This window comes from Metopolophium dirhodum, chromosome 3, assembly GCF_019925205.1.
Source record: "Metopolophium dirhodum isolate CAU chromosome 3, ASM1992520v1, whole genome shotgun sequence".
In the NCBI taxonomy this organism is placed as follows: Eukaryota; Metazoa; Arthropoda; class Insecta; order Hemiptera; family Aphididae; genus Metopolophium; species Metopolophium dirhodum.
The window spans coordinates 27,842,305-27,862,965 of NC_083562.1; the positions used below are offsets into that span (position 1 = coordinate 27,842,305).

The 20,661-nt window shown below is 25.9% G+C and overlaps 1 protein-coding gene across 2 annotated transcripts; it reads left to right on the forward strand.

Moving 5' to 3' along the window:
- The first annotated feature begins 1,383 nt into the window (after positions 1-1,383).
- On the forward strand, positions 1,384-19,142 carry LOC132941710 (sialin-like). 2 transcript variants are annotated; one of them, XM_061009861.1, is made up of 12 exons: positions 1,384-1,466; positions 8,501-8,574; positions 8,636-8,701; positions 8,829-9,007; positions 9,770-10,003; positions 15,666-15,753; positions 15,833-16,056; positions 16,133-16,288; positions 16,504-16,636; positions 17,250-17,488; positions 17,558-17,699; positions 18,141-19,142. In XM_061009861.1, exons 3-12 carry the CDS (start codon positions 8,653-8,655, stop codon positions 18,152-18,154), a joined length of 1,458 nt encoding a protein of 485 aa, XP_060865844.1. In that variant the 5' UTR covers positions 1,384-1,466; positions 8,501-8,574; positions 8,636-8,652; the 3' UTR covers positions 18,155-19,142. The 2 variants fall into 2 exon arrangements, with proteins under 2 accessions (XP_060865844.1, XP_060865843.1); XM_061009860.1 differs by having other exon boundaries at positions 1,386-1,466; positions 8,501-8,578.
- Positions 19,143-20,661: the final 1,519 nt, after the last annotated feature.

Consider the following 20,661-nt stretch of genomic DNA (forward strand, 5'->3'; position numbering starts at 1 on the left):
GTTAGGTATATAAATACATTAATTTTTTTTCTTTAGGAAAAATAGTATTTTTGATGAGAAAAATAGTCATCCTATACGACATTCACTTATGTGACTAAATCGCCTATATGTCATCTATTAGCTAAAATCTAAAATATTGTATTGTAATTAAAATTGCATAATTGGTATCATTAATATGACAAATCTTAAACGATTATACACTATACAGTATACAGGCATACCGAAAAAATAAATAAATACATTTTTAAAATAATTTAATGCAAAAAAACTGAAATAATATACCTTAAAACATAATTAACTAAAACAAATAACCAAACTATAAATATTAATTAAAGTTTAAGAATTGATTAGTTTAACTATATTTAACAATGTTTATTATTGAGCTGGATATAGTAGGATGGGTCATGACCCTAAACACCACATGTACCCGACTGTAGGTATGCCACTGATAATGGTTTATGGCAGCTGGGGTCTCCAACTAGTTGATCTTTAGAGGAATATTGGTTGATCGTATTAAAAATTAATTACCACCAATATCAGTTGATCACGTGCGTAAACACATTTTTACCACTTTATATATAGGTATAAAATAAAGTATAATATACCTATTATAACGAAGAAAAATAATGCGATTTTCCGATGGAGAAATAATAAAAGAAGAATACTATTATTACATTTATTATTATATGCTGCATATGTAATAATATAAATATAATATAGGTACCTAAATAAATAGTGGTCGATCACCATAAACTTAATTTTTTTAAAGTAGCTCACTTGTTGGAAAAGGTTGGTGACCCCTGGTTTATGGTATAGACAAAGTCCTTATGTTATATTATTTATTTAAATTGTAACGGTATTAATATATTTATAATGTTGATGAATTTTTTATTTTCAATTGTATAAGTAAGTATTATTACTATCTTCTGTTAAACCATTCAATAAATTATAAGATGTCTCAAAAAAAAAAAAAACGTTTACCTATCAATTATTTTTATGAGTATATTAATTTTTGAAAACATCCTAAATGTCTAAAAATACTATAATTAACAAAGGTCACCACAGAATATTTTTCTACGTGTATCTGAGTGTTAAATATTTGTCATGTTGTATAGGTTCCTTATCATATGTTTTATTGATATATTTTGTACTTTTACTGTAATATAATATGAAATATGTATATTGTACTATGTATAAAATAATATAATATTATTATACGAACATAATCACAACATGCAACTTTATTCAGTAAAATGCAACTGTTATCATTATTGTTGTTTAATTAATATGTTTTTAATCGAGAAGTAATCAACGAAAAAGTGGTGGAAACAATTTCTTTACATATTCTGATGCCATCATGTCTGTGTAGCAACTAGCAAATCAAGTTCAGAGTTCTATTTAGTGGTTTTGTTACGAACAGTCGTCACGTGCCCATTGCTCAGACCTAACGCTTTGCTGAATGCTGGGTAAGTGTATATTTATCAATAATTTTAAAATTAGAAACGTACACAAAACGATAACGGGCAATTAACTACCTACTATTTTGTTCAAGATTGTAATAGTTTAATTTTAATATTAATTAATTATTATTTACTTTATAGTTTTAAAATTAATAAGATGTTTATCTGACGGTCATGTAATATTTGATATTAACTCAGAAAGAAGCTTTATTTAAAATTACCTAGTTAATGTAAATGTCTAAAATATAAAATTAATAATATACTGTTGCATTTTAAAATTATATTCTATAAATTATAAAATAAAGATGAAAAGATATATTTCAAGTTAAAAATAATAGGTATAATCATTCGTATTAAATTATTTATACTAGGTACCGATATTAAGGGTTTTATGACAAATTAAAGCATTAAATATTTAAGTTTTCTAGATAATTTTACTATCATGCAAACATTTTAGTATTTTAATAATATTAAAATAATTACCAACAAATAGTAATTATTTTAATAATATTAAAATAATTACCAACAAATAGTAATTGTATTTATTTCTATCATACCAACCTAATAACTTATAGTGATATTAACTAGTAAAAAAATTAGAGTCAATTCAATGGTATTGACAAAAATACAAATGTATTATGTATACCGAGTATATTGTAACTAAATTTACATTTTTATAATCATGTTATCATACCAAAATATACGGAAGAATATAGTATCACACTTATACCAGTATATTATTAATTTATATTCTTATTATTATTTTATCAAAAAAACTTTATTTTAGGTATAGGTAATTTAAAAACAATTAAAATTGTTCTAATAAATACATTTAATTTGTATAGAAGTGGTTTTTAATAAATTTTTTTTAAACGTTGATCAAAAAATTTAAATTTAACTTTTAATTTATGTATCTACTCCAGGTATTTTAAATAAGCGCTAAACTTAATAAAACATACCTTTATAAATAAAGGGTTTTTTTTATTAGAAAAAGTTACTATATCTGTATTTTTCAACACAAAAAGTAAATATGATAAATTGATAACATATTATATAAAATTGTTAATTATAATAAATAAGCATGGCGAGGGAAGCCTGACTTCGTTGCAGACTCTTCGGGAAAAAAATTGTAATCAAAATACTAATCTAGAAAATGATCTCGGCTCCAGAACATTTTAAAGTGACGTGAAGAGTTATCGCCTATCGGTAACAGTGTGCAAGATGCCAAGATAGATGAAATTAAGAGGATTAGGGCGACGTTGTAGTTTAGAATGAAACTTATTGTAGTCATTTTTAACAAATTGGTTAACAGTTTCAATTTTTCGATTGTTTATGTAGAGAGACATTGCCCATTAGTTATGAACTGAAGGGGCTGTGGCTATAATTCGATGATAAATTTTTATATTGTTTATAAGTTACAAATAATGTATTCGAGTTTTGGAAAATGTTGATTCATCAATGTTACTCAAAAAATACTCTTATATTGATTGTATGCAGAAATTTGCTGTTCATTGTTATTATATTTTTGCAATAATATTTAACTCTTTATAACTTTGTTAGTAGCTATTGGTTTAGTACCTATACTATTTTGAATTTGAAAGTTTTAACATTTAATAATATAAGCAAGTACTGCATAATGTATGTACAATGGTAGGGATACATTTAAAATGAAATGAGATTACTTATCAGTTATCACTCAGGAAGCTATAAATTCGTATAGTGATGTGCCTACTGCCTGCATACTACCTACATATGTAGTAGCTAACTTGCATACACACACACACACACACCATCAACTATTATTTTAGATAATAGATTTATACTATAGGTATCTAGGAACCAGTTAATAATAATATTATGGTATTTAAATTTTTACTACATACTGGAGATTTGTAGGTATACAACAATATTGTTCATTCATTAATATTACATTTTAACGAACGATACTGTTTGTAATTATAAAATTTTAGTAATATAAGTAAAATAATAGCAGTAGTTAGAACACATTTTATACTTTTTGTATTTTTCTGACTAAGCGTGTATGACGTACCTATACATGCAATGTATTGATAAAATAATTTTTTTATGTGTATTATATATTATTATATCCAAGACTATTAATAAACGTAAATACAAAATATAAAATAGTAGTAGACGTGTCAAATCAACTTATAAATTCTACATAATATAATATGGTTAATAGGTATTAAAAAACCGGATTTCATGTACCTTTTAATTTTTATTATATTCCTATTATAGGTAGGTACGCAATATTAAAGTATAGTATTATGCATTTTACAGTATAAAATATTTTTAACTGAACAATTTATTATTGACAGTTGCCGATTATATAAAATATAATAATAAATCTAAAAAGTATGTATAATATATATATATATATACATTATACATATTTATATTCATTATTATTTTATACTATTCAAATTGGGTTGAGGTTAATCATAATTATTTTGTTAGACATCTATCAATGTAATAACTAATAAATAATCTTATATTCTTATAAATAAAGACACGGTAAGCGAATTTTAATTAAGGAGGACAGGATCATTATAATGTCCTTGAGTCAGAAAAATATTCGAACCACGATAACGATAAATTTGACATTATAGCAATAGGTATAGTGGATTCAATTTGTGATTGTAATATTTTCTCTTTATCATCGTTTTGATCTCTCATCTCCACCTGTTATCGATGACTATTCGTATTGTATAGAAATAACACTAACCAGTGACATTATTAGGATTAGGAAGATTCTATTATATAATGGTCCTTATATTATATTATAATTATATATTGTATTAATATTTAATACCATAACAGGCATTACTTCTAAATGTAGCGTTATGCTTAGGTAATAATAATTATTACTTTGTCAGTATTCGATTATGGTTTAAATATATTATGTGTACATTTTGTTTTTAAATAACAACATTTTCTGTTATATATATCTTCTTGGTTTTTTTTTTATTATTCAGTTATTTTAATGTGAATCTTATTTGAAGGATTTAATCAAAATGATAAGAAATAGGCTTAGAAATTCTTAGGCGTCAAAAATAAACAATTAAATTACCTAGATAGGCTATAGGTATAGGCAGAAAAAGGTCTTAAGTTAAAAAAAAAAAATTAAAATTTCGATCAAATGAAATATATTGTATATGTATATCATTAACTCAACGAATTACTCTTTAAAAGTTTAAAAGCATAGTTTATTTGCATCATGATTTATTTTATACTTAGTAAAAACTACCTACTATAAAGTGTACACGCCAAGCGTTGACGTAACACAAAGTAGGTAACTACGTCATGTAAATATGTAATATTTTTATTATTACGTGTATAGGTACTGTACACCCGGTACACATTTTTAAAACAGAATGTACAACTTGCATGTATAATAGCCACTAGGTATATTTTAATAGCACCTTTAATATTTCATATATAATTCACTTATATAACTTTTTCATTTGTAGTTATAACATATGATACTTTTACTACAAAAAAAAATATGAAATCCTTTATAGGTATTGTAAAATAAGTATATCAATCAAGAGAAATGTCAATAGATAATATTATACATACGGATTATGGCAGTACATTGTGGTCATACCATAATCGTAAAAGATCATGTAATGAATAAGGTTCACTGTTCCTTTTTTCTTTTCTCTTTTTATAACGAGTGTTGAGTAGTATCAAATTCGTTTAGATCTTCGCCTTCCCACGCCTTTTAAATGTAACATATTATATTAGACCATACCGCTATATTTGTCGCTTTATGAATGGATAATTGAGCAGTTATTGCATTTAATCTACTATAATATAGTCGTTATTGACTAATGCAAGCAGCTACTTCAGTATACACATATAATGGCAAACCGTGTCAAGGCAATATTTAGCCGGTAGCACTACCCCAAAATTATAATAATAAATTATTATGAATGAAAGACGAACAGAATGCTAATTCATCTACTTATAGCCTTAGGGCATAGCAGTACGAATAAGCATATACAATTTTCAACTTCCAGATCATAAATAAAACAAAATAAGTAAAAAAAAAGTCATTGAAATTGTAGTTATTACCATACACGTTTATACTATCATGTCATGGATTAATATTTCTAAAAATCATTTGGTAAATGTATTCAGGCGTATTCTTTTAAATTATAATAACAATTAACAATAGCTAAGTATTCGTTAAATTATTTAATTATTAATAATTCAGTTTGAAATTATTTTTTAAAATATAAACATTTGAACCCAACCTATACAAAATGCATAATTAGTGAGATACCTATTTTAAATGCAGTTATATTAATATTATATCACATTGCCAATATGCACGAGTTTAGCTCGTCGAAATAAATTAACAATTTGTATAAAAATTTAATCGAAACAAAAAAAAATACTCTATAGCTGGCCCAAAAATGGGGAAAATCGGTTGAAAATTATTTAACACTTTATTTAAGCGTATGGGTTATTGATTTCTGAATCAAAACATAATAAACATAATGGCTTTCATTAAAAAGGGAAAAGTTGTAAATTTAAAAAAATGTATTTTTAATGAAATTAATATAATAGGTACTACTATCATAATATTTTTAATTTATAATGAAAATATAGTTGTAGGTAATTATTGTTGTAAACAAATAATAGTATTATGAGTACATTATGACTTAACATAGATTGTTAAACTACATGTGCTAATTTTAGCACAGTATGGCATGTAATTTTCTAGTTAATTTAGCTTTTATAAGCTTCAAACAATGTAAATCGTTAAACCTCGCGTACGATACTGTAATAATACGCTGCACGCCTGTGTGTAATCACGTGCGTTAAAAAATGTCAAAATTATGAACTGAAGAACGAATCATGCGAGGTGTGACACTGTGACGAATATTGACCTATTCATGAATAACAATTTTGTCAATTCACCCTGAAATGACTGTCATTTTACAAATTCAAAAGGGTTAGGTATTATGTAAATAAACATATAGGTGCGCTTAAATATACACCAAGCAAATAATTAACTTTAAAAACATTGCCATCTTGGTATATTTTTAACAAATTATAACTGAAATATTATTCAAGTATACTTGATAAATGATAATAAGCCAGACTTGGGTGGAGCCGGAGAGGTAAGCTATTTTGCAAAATACGAGTACTTATATGTATATAACCTATTGTATAAATGTCTAGGTAAACTCACTTGAATTGAGATTTCAAATATCAATGGGTTATCTACTTAATTAATTTTTATTTTTATACGCGTAATATAATCATCTAATTGTCGAAAATGCTACTGTCGTAACCCCTTATAGGTTTTTAAAATGTTTTGTCTTATTTTTGTTTTTATAAAACTTGACATTTTAATACAACTTTCATTATAATATGCTTAAAGTTCTGTACTCAAATAATGTTTGATTAAATAATTGTATGAGCTTTTATCATCAATAGTCTTAGAGAAATGTACATATATTTCATGATTACATTCTACAAAGTTGTACTTTTAGGAAATAAGTTGAACGTATTTTGTCTCTTTCACTCACGTAGTCACGTCAGTGCAAGTATCCTTAATGTTTAACTTACTACAATTTGTGAGTTGAAATTTTCTAGGTTTTATATAATTTAATTAATTTTGAATTAAGTCTTAAATGTTAAAAGTCAACACCACACATTTTTACCAAAAAATATATATAAACAAATGTTTAATAACCTGTTTGTTTTAACCAATCAACAGGTTAAATTCAATTTTATAATTTTTGTTATACAATTGTGCTCTATCTTTCAGTAAAGTAATAAAGTGAATAGAAAAGCATTATCGTGTCATTTTTTTTTTTAGTTTAAAATCTGTAACTTATCTATAAAGATTTTTTTTTATTTTACAGGTATACCTATTATCAAAAACAATATTTTTTCAAAAAACTGAGAAATTTATTTTATAACGATGTATATTATTTTTAGTACCCATAAACATAATATTCTTGTGCAATAAAGGTATACTCTTAAATTTATTACTATATTGTAAAATTAACAGAATCGTAAACTTGTTTAAGAAAATTTTGAAAAATATAAAATTGTGAACGAATTTATATATCTATAATTGTTTGTGCTAAAATATACGCTAAAATAATTATCAGGTAATAAAGTATTGCCTGATTACAGGAATGGATACTGCAGTTGAACACCTATTATAGTTATTGGACAACTGATAAATTTAAAATATATAATTATCACGAATTTACCATTCACAGTTTTATTACCGTAGTTATAACTAAAAGAAAGTGTCGATTATAGATAATTAAGAATTTTAAAGAAATGAACATTTTAAACGAAAAAAAAAATTATCGCTTCATGTTATACGTACCTACGATTTCGTGTAATACATCTTTTATATAAACCTTAATACCTGATAATATAGAATACAAGTTATAATATTTTAATCGCATAAAACGTGTGATATAGTCGTAACTATAACATTATTTTGTAAATAATTTTTGACAGATATTTATTAGTATACATATTGGTGATAAAATCGGTGTGCTGACGAGTATTTTTAAATTTGTATAGTTTTGTACAATCATAGAATGTAAATGCAAATGTGTAATGTGAAATAAAAAAAAGAGAAGACCATCACACTTTTGCATGATCTAAATTTTAGGATTAGTATATAGGTTTAGACTTATATTCAGATAGTGATATTCATTATTATAAACACTTTTTTATATTTTACCGTCACAAATACTAAATGCAAATTTTGTCATATATGACCTACGATTGTCATTGTTTAAAACGATAAGGTCGACAAATAGGTTTCTAGTTACTGAGGACGGGTTTTCATACTGTTTAAATATGTTTGCTATTACTATTCTGATGCTGTAGGTACATCATTATCTGCATAATGTATACACACTGCATATTAATTCATTTGTCGCCGTCGTTCAACTATATACTTTTACTTGCTTTGAGGTTTTCGACATTTCTCTCAATTGCAATAATTTTATTTTACTTTTTATGTTTTTTAGATCGGTTACACCTATTTATTGTTGAGTCTGAACAAATCAAAATTGTATGATTCCGTATATTTTTTAGTGAGCTTGTGGGTAAGATGGATTTTTATAATTTGTATTGATTTATGTTAAATGTATATAATTTTTCAGAAACTAAAACCACTATCATGGAATCAAAAAATAGGAGGCCTTCAGAATCAAGGTCGATTATAGACAGTTAGTTGTACAAATATTATTGATAAAAATACCAATTATCCATAAAATAGTTAACGACTAAAATAATTCTATTATAAAATATAATAATAACAATAATTTTTTATTAAACCATTTTTTTTTTTATTAGGTGCTTGTTCAAAGCGTTATGTAATAGCTATCATGGGATTCATAGGCATTGCTAATGCATATGCTATGCGATCAGTACTGAGTGTAGCTATTACTGAAATGGTAGAAGACATTCATAGAACAGCTATAGACCCTAATGGGTGCCCAGGACCATTAAAAACGACAAACACCACAAATCCTGTATGTTCATTTAATTTGTTTTACATTTTACATGTATTAGGTATAATAAAATACTAGTCGCTATAATTAAATTTAAAAAATGAGCTGGATACAAATCTATATAATATAATTATTGGGCTTTGATTCGCTCACCAAGCCAATGTTGTATAACATGTACATTTATAACATTTAAACAATAGTCAACAATTATCGTAATAAACAACTGATTTTAAAAATAGAATATATTTCGATATACAGTATTATTATACTTATAAAAAAATATTTTTATATTGAATGAACATGATAATGATTACCTGCCTAATAAGTATGAATAAATGAATAACCCAGGATTAAAATGCCCAATGTTTATATCTAATCAATAAATTGTATTGAAAGTCAATTAAAGATTACTTTATCATTAATATTATATCAAGTTATAAAATTCGTTATCTGTGAAAGTGTGAAGTATTATAATACATACCTACTAATATTCGTACGATCGAACTAGAGTTAACCAGCTACATTGATTTGATTTAATAGAATCTATGAAACAATATCTGGTATAAACTAAAAAATGTTCAAACAATGATATTAATATTCAGGTGTAGAATAAAACGTCCGTTAGTTCAGCTTAAGCGGTTATGTTATGTACTTTGAGACGATATGAGTTAAAAACATACATATTACGATCTTTAGCACTAGGTATAATATTTTAAACTGTAAACTGTTTAGACAACTTAGAAGTAATGTATTCTAATATAATTTTTTTATGTTCCTTTGTAGAATGCCGAATTTGACTGGTCTGAAACACTTCAGGGCCATATCCTTGGTGCTTTTTACTATGGATATGTATTTGCTCAGATACCAGGTGGTATTTTGGCACAGAAATATGGTGGAAAACATGTGTTTGGTGTCGGTATTTTCCTGACCGCTGTTCTCACATTATTGACACCAATTGCTGCTAGGATCGGTCCCGCGTACATGATCGGTGTTAGAGTACTTGAAGGCGTTGGTGAAGTAAGTGTCATTACGAATTTAAGACAAATTATTATGATTACATTTTTGTATTTGAAAGCATATTGAAGAGTACTTTGTAACTTAATGTATTGTTACGGAATTACATTACGGAGTTGATACACTGCAGTCCATTGTGATAACAAAACTGTACCTTTGCGTGAGGGAAATGTATTATAATTTTTAGAAAATTTACTTTATTATAAATAAACTATTAAGTATTATATAACTTATAGGCAAAGAAGGTTATTTCCTATTCAATATATTATCTAACTTTAATATTTTAAATTGGGATATTTGGAACGGAGTAGCGGTATAGTTATTAATATAATTTTATCCCAATACATTACCGGGCAGTGATAAAATGTATAAAACTCGTACATAAATGCTCAAGAGAAATATAATTTATTTAATAAAAACAAATGAAAATATATGTTATTATTAGTATAATAATATAATCATTATAGTTATTAAGTAAATACAGAAAAGATGATAACCTCTTCAATTCGAAATGTCATAACAGCAACACTGCACTATAGTGAATAGAATAAACTCTAAAGCTAATTTGTTTGATAATGGTACTAAAACTATGGTAATGATATTTATATAATAATTATGATTTATAAACTCTAGGTATTAAATATTTTAATTATATTTAAGATTTAGCTACAAATTAGCCTCTGTTAAGTTCTATAACATTAATTGACATACATAATTATAGTACCTAAAGATGTATGCATTAGGTAATCTATATTATAATATATTAAATTAATAATTTAAATAAAAATCATTACTAAGTTACAACATCGTTAATATTTTGGTCAATATTTTACTTGGGTATCGCTCGTATTATTACTTATCATTTATAACTAAAATAAAAAACTAAAAAATCTAAAATAATATATATATTTATGTATCGATACACCTTAAAATATGCACCTAATTATTATGATCTTAAAATGTTTAAAACATTTTACACATTTTTCGGAAATAATATGCTCTTAAACGAAATATTATTGTAGCAGGTACCTGCTGGTTTTTTTTTTTTTGATAAATTTTTGTTGAAAAACATAGATTTTCGATTAAAGTTTAAAGAGATAAATTACATTTTTTTATCATAGATCTCATATGATATTTAAAGCAATTTTTCGTTTTTGAAATATTGTAAAATATATATAAAAATAAATAAATATTAAATTATTACATATTTAGTATTTACATTTCTTTGGTTAAACAAAAATAAAATAGTAAAAAAAGAATACAAAAAAAAACCATTTATAAACATAAGACATATTATTTAAATTACCTAACCAATATCAAAACCTTTCCAAAATAATTCTCTAAATACACTTACCTACTAATTATTATAGTCTATATGTTTATAAAATCATGAATACCTATGTGTACAAACAAGTTTATCATATTTTGTTTTATATAATTTTATTTTATATACATAAATCAAACATAAATAGTAAATTACTTGTCTACCAAATATGTTTCAATACACATATAGGCATATTATTTATTACTACCTATAAACTTTTTTCTATACATTCTCTGCTAAACAAATCATCAACATTTCTAAATAGTTACTCCTATCAAACTGTATGTTCTAAAAAAAAAATATATATGAACATTTTTACTAATCCGGAATCTACTTATAACTTATTATACACGTTTGTGTGGTGTTCGACCTGATGATAAAAAATTACAAGTGTGAATTTTTAATTGTGCCGACAGACGGCATCATCACGCAATCGAATACATTTCGAGAAGCCATGCGATAAAGTTTGTTATTGCTACCTACTACCTAGTACCTGATACCAAAGAATTCAAATTTAACACATTCATTACAGTGACTCCTCTAGATACTTAATGTAGAGCAGAGAATTATTCACTTGCCCGATTATTTTAATTACTTACCTCTAAATTACCACCTGTAATATTAAAAAAAAAAAATTAATAAAAATTATTGTTTCTGAATCTGAAACAGTATTATTAAAAAGTAACCGTGTTTGAATACCAGTATTTTGAAGTTGAATGAATTGAATTGAATTAAATATAAAAACAATATCACCGAATTTAATTCCAAGCTAATCCCAGTTAAAAACGAATTGATAGTCTAAAACAATAGGAGTATACAATAGTCAATATATTGACTAGACTACTAGAGATAGATGCACTCAACCAAAATAATAGAATAAAATATTTAAAAATAATGATAGGTAGGTAGAATGATTGGTTTATTCTTCTTACTAAAATATAAAAGTATCACCACGAATTTAGATTCCATATTTGGTTTTTAATTAATCGACAAGTTCTTATTGCATACCTCTAAAAAATTCAAAACAATAATTATTATTATTACAATATTACTTATTTATTATTTTATCCGGAAATGGTAAATTGTGTTTACGAAACAAAAAGCGATTGATTATTCAATAGGCAGTATGGGGTAAATTACTTAATAGGTACTATTCATTAAATAATTGTTTTTAGTCAAGAGGTCATGGTTTCATCTATGTGATAAGTTGAGAAAATGATTGTTCTAACGAGTTTATTATTGTAATAATTTGATTAATTACATATTGCAATCCATAAAACACATACCTACCTACGTTATTTTTAAACGTAATGGCTCCGCATAATTAATATTGTATAAGAACAAATTTAGGTTACTGGACATTCATTTATTTATATAAACGTTAATTCCTTTTTCTGTATTATGTATAAAAAAACTTGGCATTAGTTTTTTTAATGGACATATGAAAACAATTTATTTCACTTCTAAAATACGACTTTTAAATTATGAATATTCCAGTAAATAATGAAATTTGTTGTTTTTTTTCTAAACTGTTTTAGTACCTAATCACTATTTCTATAACTCACTCTTAAAACCTTGAATAAATTGTTTCCTAAAATCATAGTATTTTTCAAAAATGTAAAAAGAAACAATGTCGTAACAATAACCAGGGAAAAATGCGTAAAAGTATTAGCTATAGGTTGGTATTGAAAATTAAGTATATTATTGTATGTAGAAATTCGACAAGATATTTAAACTTTAAATAAATAATTATAAATCTACGCAGTAAAATGGCACCATATAATATTATATAATTACTGTGTTTGAAAAACATAAATTATTTTTTGTCAAACGCGTTTTTCAAAAATAATAGTTGTTGTTTATTTATAATAACAACTTTATTAAGAGGACGTCACACCCACATGGTTGTATCCGTCTGATATTCACGTACGACATAGACAAAACGCGTTTACGCAGTCTCAGTAGAACTCGCTCAATTTTGGTTTAAGAGTAAAAATACCTATTATATAAATTGAAATGTGAGAATATTTCTAAAGGCAAGTCGTTGCGTTTTTTCCATCTATACCCAATATAACGTTCATTATATCGTTTAGAAATAAAAAAAATTTCAACATTTTTAAAATACCTTTAACTTTTCAAGATTTCAATTTAAAAAAAAAAACGTAGCGACTTGCCCTCAGAAATATTGTCACAATTCAATTTTATAATAGGTATTTTTACTGTAGAACCAAAATTGAGCGAGTTCTATACTTCTACTCAGACTGCGTAAACGCGTTTTGTCTATGTCGTACCTACGTGTGTTAGACGGAGACAACACATGCGGGTGTGACGTCCTCTTAAAGAATACAAATAAAAATAAAATAAAACATCAATTGTAACTGTCCTAAGTAGTTTAAATAGTAAAGCTATATAGGCTTATATACAGGGTTGGGCAAGATAATCAAAAAAGTATCATGATGCATGCACTTAGTGTATCAAGATACAAGATACAAGATACATGATACTTTTATACTTCCAATCGAATTTTATTAATTATTAAAGGTAAAACGATTATACACAATTCACTTTAATGTCTATACATAATAAATACATAATAATAGTATTAATAAATATTTATAAAGTCACAATTATATTAAATAATAGAATAAGTCAGTAGGTACACATTATACATTTATAACTATGAACTAATACATCACATATATAATATAAATACACCAAAATTAATAAATTACATCTTAATTTATACTTATTATATAGTTGCTTTATGTGTATAATAAAATTGGTTATAGTCTTTAACGAAAATTTTGGTTTAGTGCTTTTCTGTACGACTATTGATTGCGTGTAGATACGTATACTGTGTACGGCCATACGGGCACCTTAATTTAATTTTATGTTTATCAAATTATCTTAAATTTATAAGATTGTGTGGTACATTTTTTCGTTATCGTTAATTTCGGGTCAATTGCACCTGGACAATTTTTCGTAAAAATACAATTTGCGACGAAATTATCTTATACAGAAAATCGAAATATTTGGTACTATTCAGTACACATTTTTACAATAATAGTATCTTGTATCTTTTGGCAAAAAAAAGATCCATGTTACTAGTATAAAATGTATCATGATACAAGATACAAGATACAATTGTATCTTCGATACCGCCCAACCCTGCTTATATATAATCAGTAAGCTAGTATAATATTATTTATGAATCAATAATTACGTTCTACATAATATTAAGGTGTTATATTTATTATCATTCGGACATTATCGAATATCTTACATTATATTTATTAATTTATGGCTTAAGAACGAAACACCGGAAACCGTATCGCTGTTTAAATTCTATTTTATTGGTCTATATGAAATTAAAAAAGCATAATACATTGTTGAAATTTACATCCATACTCCATCGGTAGTAAATTTCTTTAAATAAATATTATTTATCATGCTTGGAATAATTAGAAATAAGTTATTTTTTTTATTGTTCTCCAAAAATGAATAACCATATATTATATGAAATTACATGATTATTTTCAATATATTTTGGACTTTATTCAGCTAATTTAAATTTTTCGATTCATGTTGAAACACTTTTTTTAAAGTCATTAAGCCTATAAATTGAATACATCATGAGTTCCTCATAAGTGTTTTTCTTTCCACAAATAAAAAAATTTCGAAATTTTTAAGTAATTTTTTTATAAAGTTAAAATATTGATGACATTGGATATTTAAACGTATAATTATGATTTTCCCTCAAACGATTTTTATTACTTTGTTATAATTCCAAAAATAATCATCATAGAAAATTGAAACACTACACTATTAGCCAGTATTAAGTACAGTAGTGGAGCTTAGATTATCCGCATTAATTGGGACCGACGGGGTGCGGATTAAACAATGATTAAATAATATACAATGGACACGAATTTAAATGTTTTATATAATATATACGAGTATATACATAATTTAAAATAAAACTAATGTAAACTTACATATAAACTGGAATTTATAAATACATTTATGCAAAAACTATACCGCAATACTTAGACATTGAAATTCACACACGTGTTCAAAACCTACAGTACCCTCCCCCACAGTTCCACAGGCTAATGACCTCAGTTGTCAAAGCCGCAACCCCCAAAAAATAAAAATAAAAAAAAAAAAAATAAATTACCTTCCCGGTTTATTTTACCAATTGGAACTAATATTTTATTAAATGTTTAAATTAATTGATATATTTTTTATTTAAAGCACAAACAATACAATTTGAAACTTAATATATTGTGATTCTTTATGAAACTTACTAGATAGGTAAGATAAATAAATGTGTTTTTACAGGGCCCTACGATCCCAGCAATGAACGCTTTGTTGGCTCAATGGGTTCCTATCGGTGAACGATCACGTATTGGGTCATTTGTATTTGCAGGTAAATATTTATAGAATATAATATAGGTACAAAATATTATTAACTGACCAGAAGTTAAATGTTTTGCTGTTGTTATCAGGAAATATGATTGGCACGATTGTGGCTCAAAGTTCCGCTGGGTATTTGCTTAAGATTACCGATGACAATTGGCCGTTGGTGTTTTATGTCTGTGGCGTTGTAGGGTTGATTTGGTATGTCTTCTGGAACCTGTTGGTATATAGTTCACCGAACGAACACCCCACAATAACCGACTATGAACTTGCATATCTAGAACGTAATCTGAAAGGAGTAAATAAAAATAAGGTAAACATTCATTTTTCGTACTCGTTATATCACAGTTTAGTTCGTAGATTCTACACTTACATTTACTTCTTTTCAGAATACATTAAAATCTACACCATGGATGTCAATGTTGTCGTCAGGTCCCATGTGGGGCTTAATGATAGGCCAAATCGCTCACGACTGGGCTTTATTCATGATAAATGCTGATTTGCCAAAGTACATGAAGAGTGTCATGAAATTTTCTATTGCAGAAGTGAGAAAACCAAATTAATACTTTCGATTATAATTTTAAATTTATTATATATTTATGTTATATAATTGCATAGGTAAAATTACACTTATCTATAGCTTTTCATACATATTTTTCTTATAATATACATATGTATTATGTATAATAATTAATTATTACAAAATTAATACATTTTATACAAATAGCAATCAAATGATATAATATTTAAAATTGTTTAGACCGGTGTATGGAGTTCAATGCCGCATGTATTGATGTGGGTTTTCGCCATATTAACAGGATGGTTAAGTGACTATTTGATATCCAATGGAAAATTGGGAATATTACAACAAAGAAGATTATTCTCGACCATAGGTATATAGGATATATTTATTTATTACAGCTGAGTTTTGTAAAATAATTATTTTAAATTTATAGAATTTTACATGTAAACTAAAGTTCATCGTTATACTTATCTATCGAACAACAATATTTAGTACAACACAATTGTGTTATACTAATTGATATCTATAAGAAAATATTTTAATCTGACTTCACAAATTTGAAACTACTAAATGGTTAACTTAGAATTCAGCTTGATTCCTTATACTAGAAAAATGTATTTGGATTTTAAATATTCAGTTTTGTACTTACGATGCTTATGGTGAAATAAGGTATGTTCGTGATATAAGTAATTTTGAGATATTTGCTTACGTTACACTATAACGAACATATCTATTGGTCGGTAATCGTCAAAATAGCATCAAATTCGACATGTGGTAGTGTGGTACTATTGTCGACTGACGTACAGTCATTGAGTGAGTGATATGTGAAACACTTGTAGTTTTCAAAATTATACTTTAATTCTTTAATATTAACTATTTAATAAATTCAATATAAATAGTTCCTTATATATCAATATATATATATGATGAAATGACCATTTCAATCGAATTGTAATTGCTTAAAAAAAATTGGAAATGTTTAGCTTGTATTGGACCTATGTTGGGGACATTAGCAGCATCGTATGCCGGTTGCGACAAGATAAAAGTAGTCGTTCTTTTCACCGTTGGCATGGCCACTATGGGTTTCTTTTATTCAAGCATGAAAGTTAATGTAATGGATTTGAGTCCAAATTATGCTGGTCCTGCAATGGCCATGGTAAACGGAGTTGGAGCTGTCGCTGGGATCGTTTCACCTCCCCTCATCGGATATCTCATACCAAATGTAATATTCACATGCGGTATTTTTATATATTCAATATTTGCAACTATTGTTAATGATTTTTATTTACAGAATACTCTATTGGAATGGCGTAATGTGTTCTGGATTAGTGGTGGTGTAGTCATTGTAGCGAACTCGATATATTTGGTATTGGCCTCGGCATCCATACAGTGGTGGAATGATCCGGTGCCGACTTCCGAGACTGATGATGGTGGTAAGTAATTTAAAATAATAATAATTTATTGCAATAAATTTGAATAATTCATCATACATAAGATGATATACATAATACCTATAAATTCATATTGTCAGTACATATTTGTTCTTATTTTATCTCATTTATATTTTTGTATTCTAAAAATGATTAAGACTTATAAATTAATTATGATGTAATTATGATGCATTTTAGTAGCTTACAAAATTAAATTTGATTTTCATCATAGTCAAACACTCAAACATAATAAAACAAGATATTTTTAAATTTTTGAGTTTGGAATCAAATATTTTATTTGGCTTTATTTTATAGTATTATGAATTATGATAATGATTTAAGCAAGAAAGACATTTGACATTTTCACTTTGCACAAATTAAAATAATAGCCTTTAATAATTAATACACTCTATAAACCTTATGGATTTTTTTTTAATGTTCCAGATACTGATTTGTAAGAAATGTATTTATTGAGAAGTGTTTGTTCAAACAGCTGAGAAAATTATTACAAAATATGTGATAGGCGGGGACAGTGTGACTTTATTATATTGTGCAATCAAGTTTAATTTTGAAATATTAATAACGCATCTATATTTGATTTGTTGAAATTGATAATTGATATTCAAATTGTTGGAATGCTACAGCAGTGGAAATATTTTTAGACATGAATTGATTTTTCATTAACATATTATAATTTAATTAGATTTTTCAACTATACTCGGGTGATTTAAAATATAAGTATGAAATCTTTTTTTTTTGAATTACAATAAGTACGTGGTTGAAGTTCATATATATAATTCATAAATTGTCAAAGAATAATTGAAATTCCACTTTTTGTACCAATACATATTTGTATGAAAAGTTACTCTAGTCATAGTTTTAATTTCAGACTATGTATGTAGTATACTCTTACGTATATGTAATGTTTGTTGCCTATACTATGTTTGTGTTATTAATTAAAGTATTAAATCATCAGTTAACTTGTAGTTAGAATCTTCTTAATTCGGATGATTTTAGCAAACATTAAAGTTTAATGACTAAACCATGTCAATTATACGTCCATGTTGACATTTTCAGTGTAAAAATAATAATACTTTAGAACTTTAGAATAGTCATTTTATTTAATTTTATTTATATTTTCACGTGTTTGAACGTTATAATACTAGTTTATTAGTCATAGCTCATAATATCTACATAGTCAATATTTTTATTAATTAAATATGATTGATAAGTAATAACTGTATAATTACTATTGATTGACATACCTATTCATGATATTGAGTAATAATATTCGTAACTTACATTGAATAGAAATGCTTTATCATATTATATAATACTTTAGTATCTATATTTAAGTAGATTCATTTTTTGTTAACCTAATATTATTTCTTTGTAGTAATGTAATAATTTTAAGCTTGTACCTGAATAAATATTTAGAAGTATAAATATGTGTTTACATATTATTTTGGTAATGTTTACTATGTACACAAATTACATTATATTTGTTGAATGAACCAGTATTGCTTAAATATTAAACAATCATTGTAGTTGAGCAAATAATATAGCTGTTTATCTATAAGTTACTTAATGTTACTTACACAAGGAGTATTTTTTATCTTAAATGTGGTTCTACCTACGTCTGTTTAATGGTTTGTTGTAGTTATTCGTAAAAATAAATGGGATTTATATAAAATATTAAAATCAACATAATATATTCCTATATTCTTATTATATGAATCATATTGTTTAAATTGAAATGTTTTATTTTAAATTTGATTTGTCTCTAATTTCCGTAGATTTTTATGATTTATGAATATAATAATAATAAACAACTATAGTCGTATGAACTATTAACCATTATCTACCTAAGTGATTTAATGTTTATCGTTTATGAATAAAAATGCATATACATCTTATGAACAGTAATGGGACCCGGCGATAATCTCTTTTAGGTTTACTGTCTCCACTGACGGGGCCATATAGTAAGTTTGATTGGGAATGGGCTATTAAACCACCATTTTACGCACTTGTTCTAAAGTACGAAATGGTTTGAAATGTGGAGAAAAAGAATAGTTGTTTGCGAAACCTAAGTTTACCGAAATCTAAACATTTACAGTTTTACCAATACTCATGCATTTAGAACGGCGCTTCAGGTAGGCAATTTGATAACTACTATTCTGAGTGGAGCGAGAATTATTATTAGAGCTATTATTATGTACTTATTATGTATAGACAGTATAGTGAAATGTGTATAATCGTTTTACCTTCAATGATTAATAAAATTCGATTGGAAGTATAAAAGTATCATGTATCTTGTATCTTGTATCTTGATACACTAAGTGCATGTATCATGATACTTTTTTGAGTATCTTTCCCAACCCTGTATATAAGCCTATATAGCTTTACTATTTAAACTACTTAGGGCAGTTATGTATTGTTTTACAATGTTGTGAATTTTTTTTTACATGAACAATAACATGTCTTTTTTATCAACGCTTTTTTTATTACACCTGTTTTTAGTTGATATGGTGACATAATTTGTTACTATGGCAGTATGACTAACGCGTAAAATTGTCAAAATATGAATAACTATTTTTTGAATTCCTTGCAATTAAAAATATATGTCCAATGTCTCCAGTACTCCCAACTTAAAACGTTTGTAACTTATTTTAGCTTTCAGTACAATCGACGAATTTTGGTATACAATTCGGTATACAAACGGTATAAACCCCTACCTAACCTAATTTTCACTTTAATTTATTATAAATTATAAAATCAATGATATTATAGCCTACAGGAATCTAACAGCAATTTAGTTGGCTTAGAGTTATTTGTGGTGTACAACTGGTGTAGGTATTATTTTAATGAGTTCATAATTACTATCTGGATAATATAGCTGATGATAACAGTATTAGTTATAAGTTTTACAGTATTTTAATTATATTATTTTGTTAAGAAATATTAT

Excerpts from the sequence above, each read along its gene's own strand:
- LOC132941710 (XM_061009861.1), top strand. The coding sequence starts at position 8,653 with ATGGAATCAAAAAATAGGAGGCCTTCAGAATCAAGGTCGATTATAGAC. Across the intron at positions 9,008-9,769 it reads CGACAAACACCACAAATCCT|AATGCCGAATTTGACTGGTC; the intron begins GTATGTTCATTT and ends GTTCCTTTGTAG. Across the intron at positions 16,057-16,132 it reads AAGGAGTAAATAAAAATAAG|AATACATTAAAATCTACACC; the intron begins GTAAACATTCAT and ends ACTTCTTTTCAG.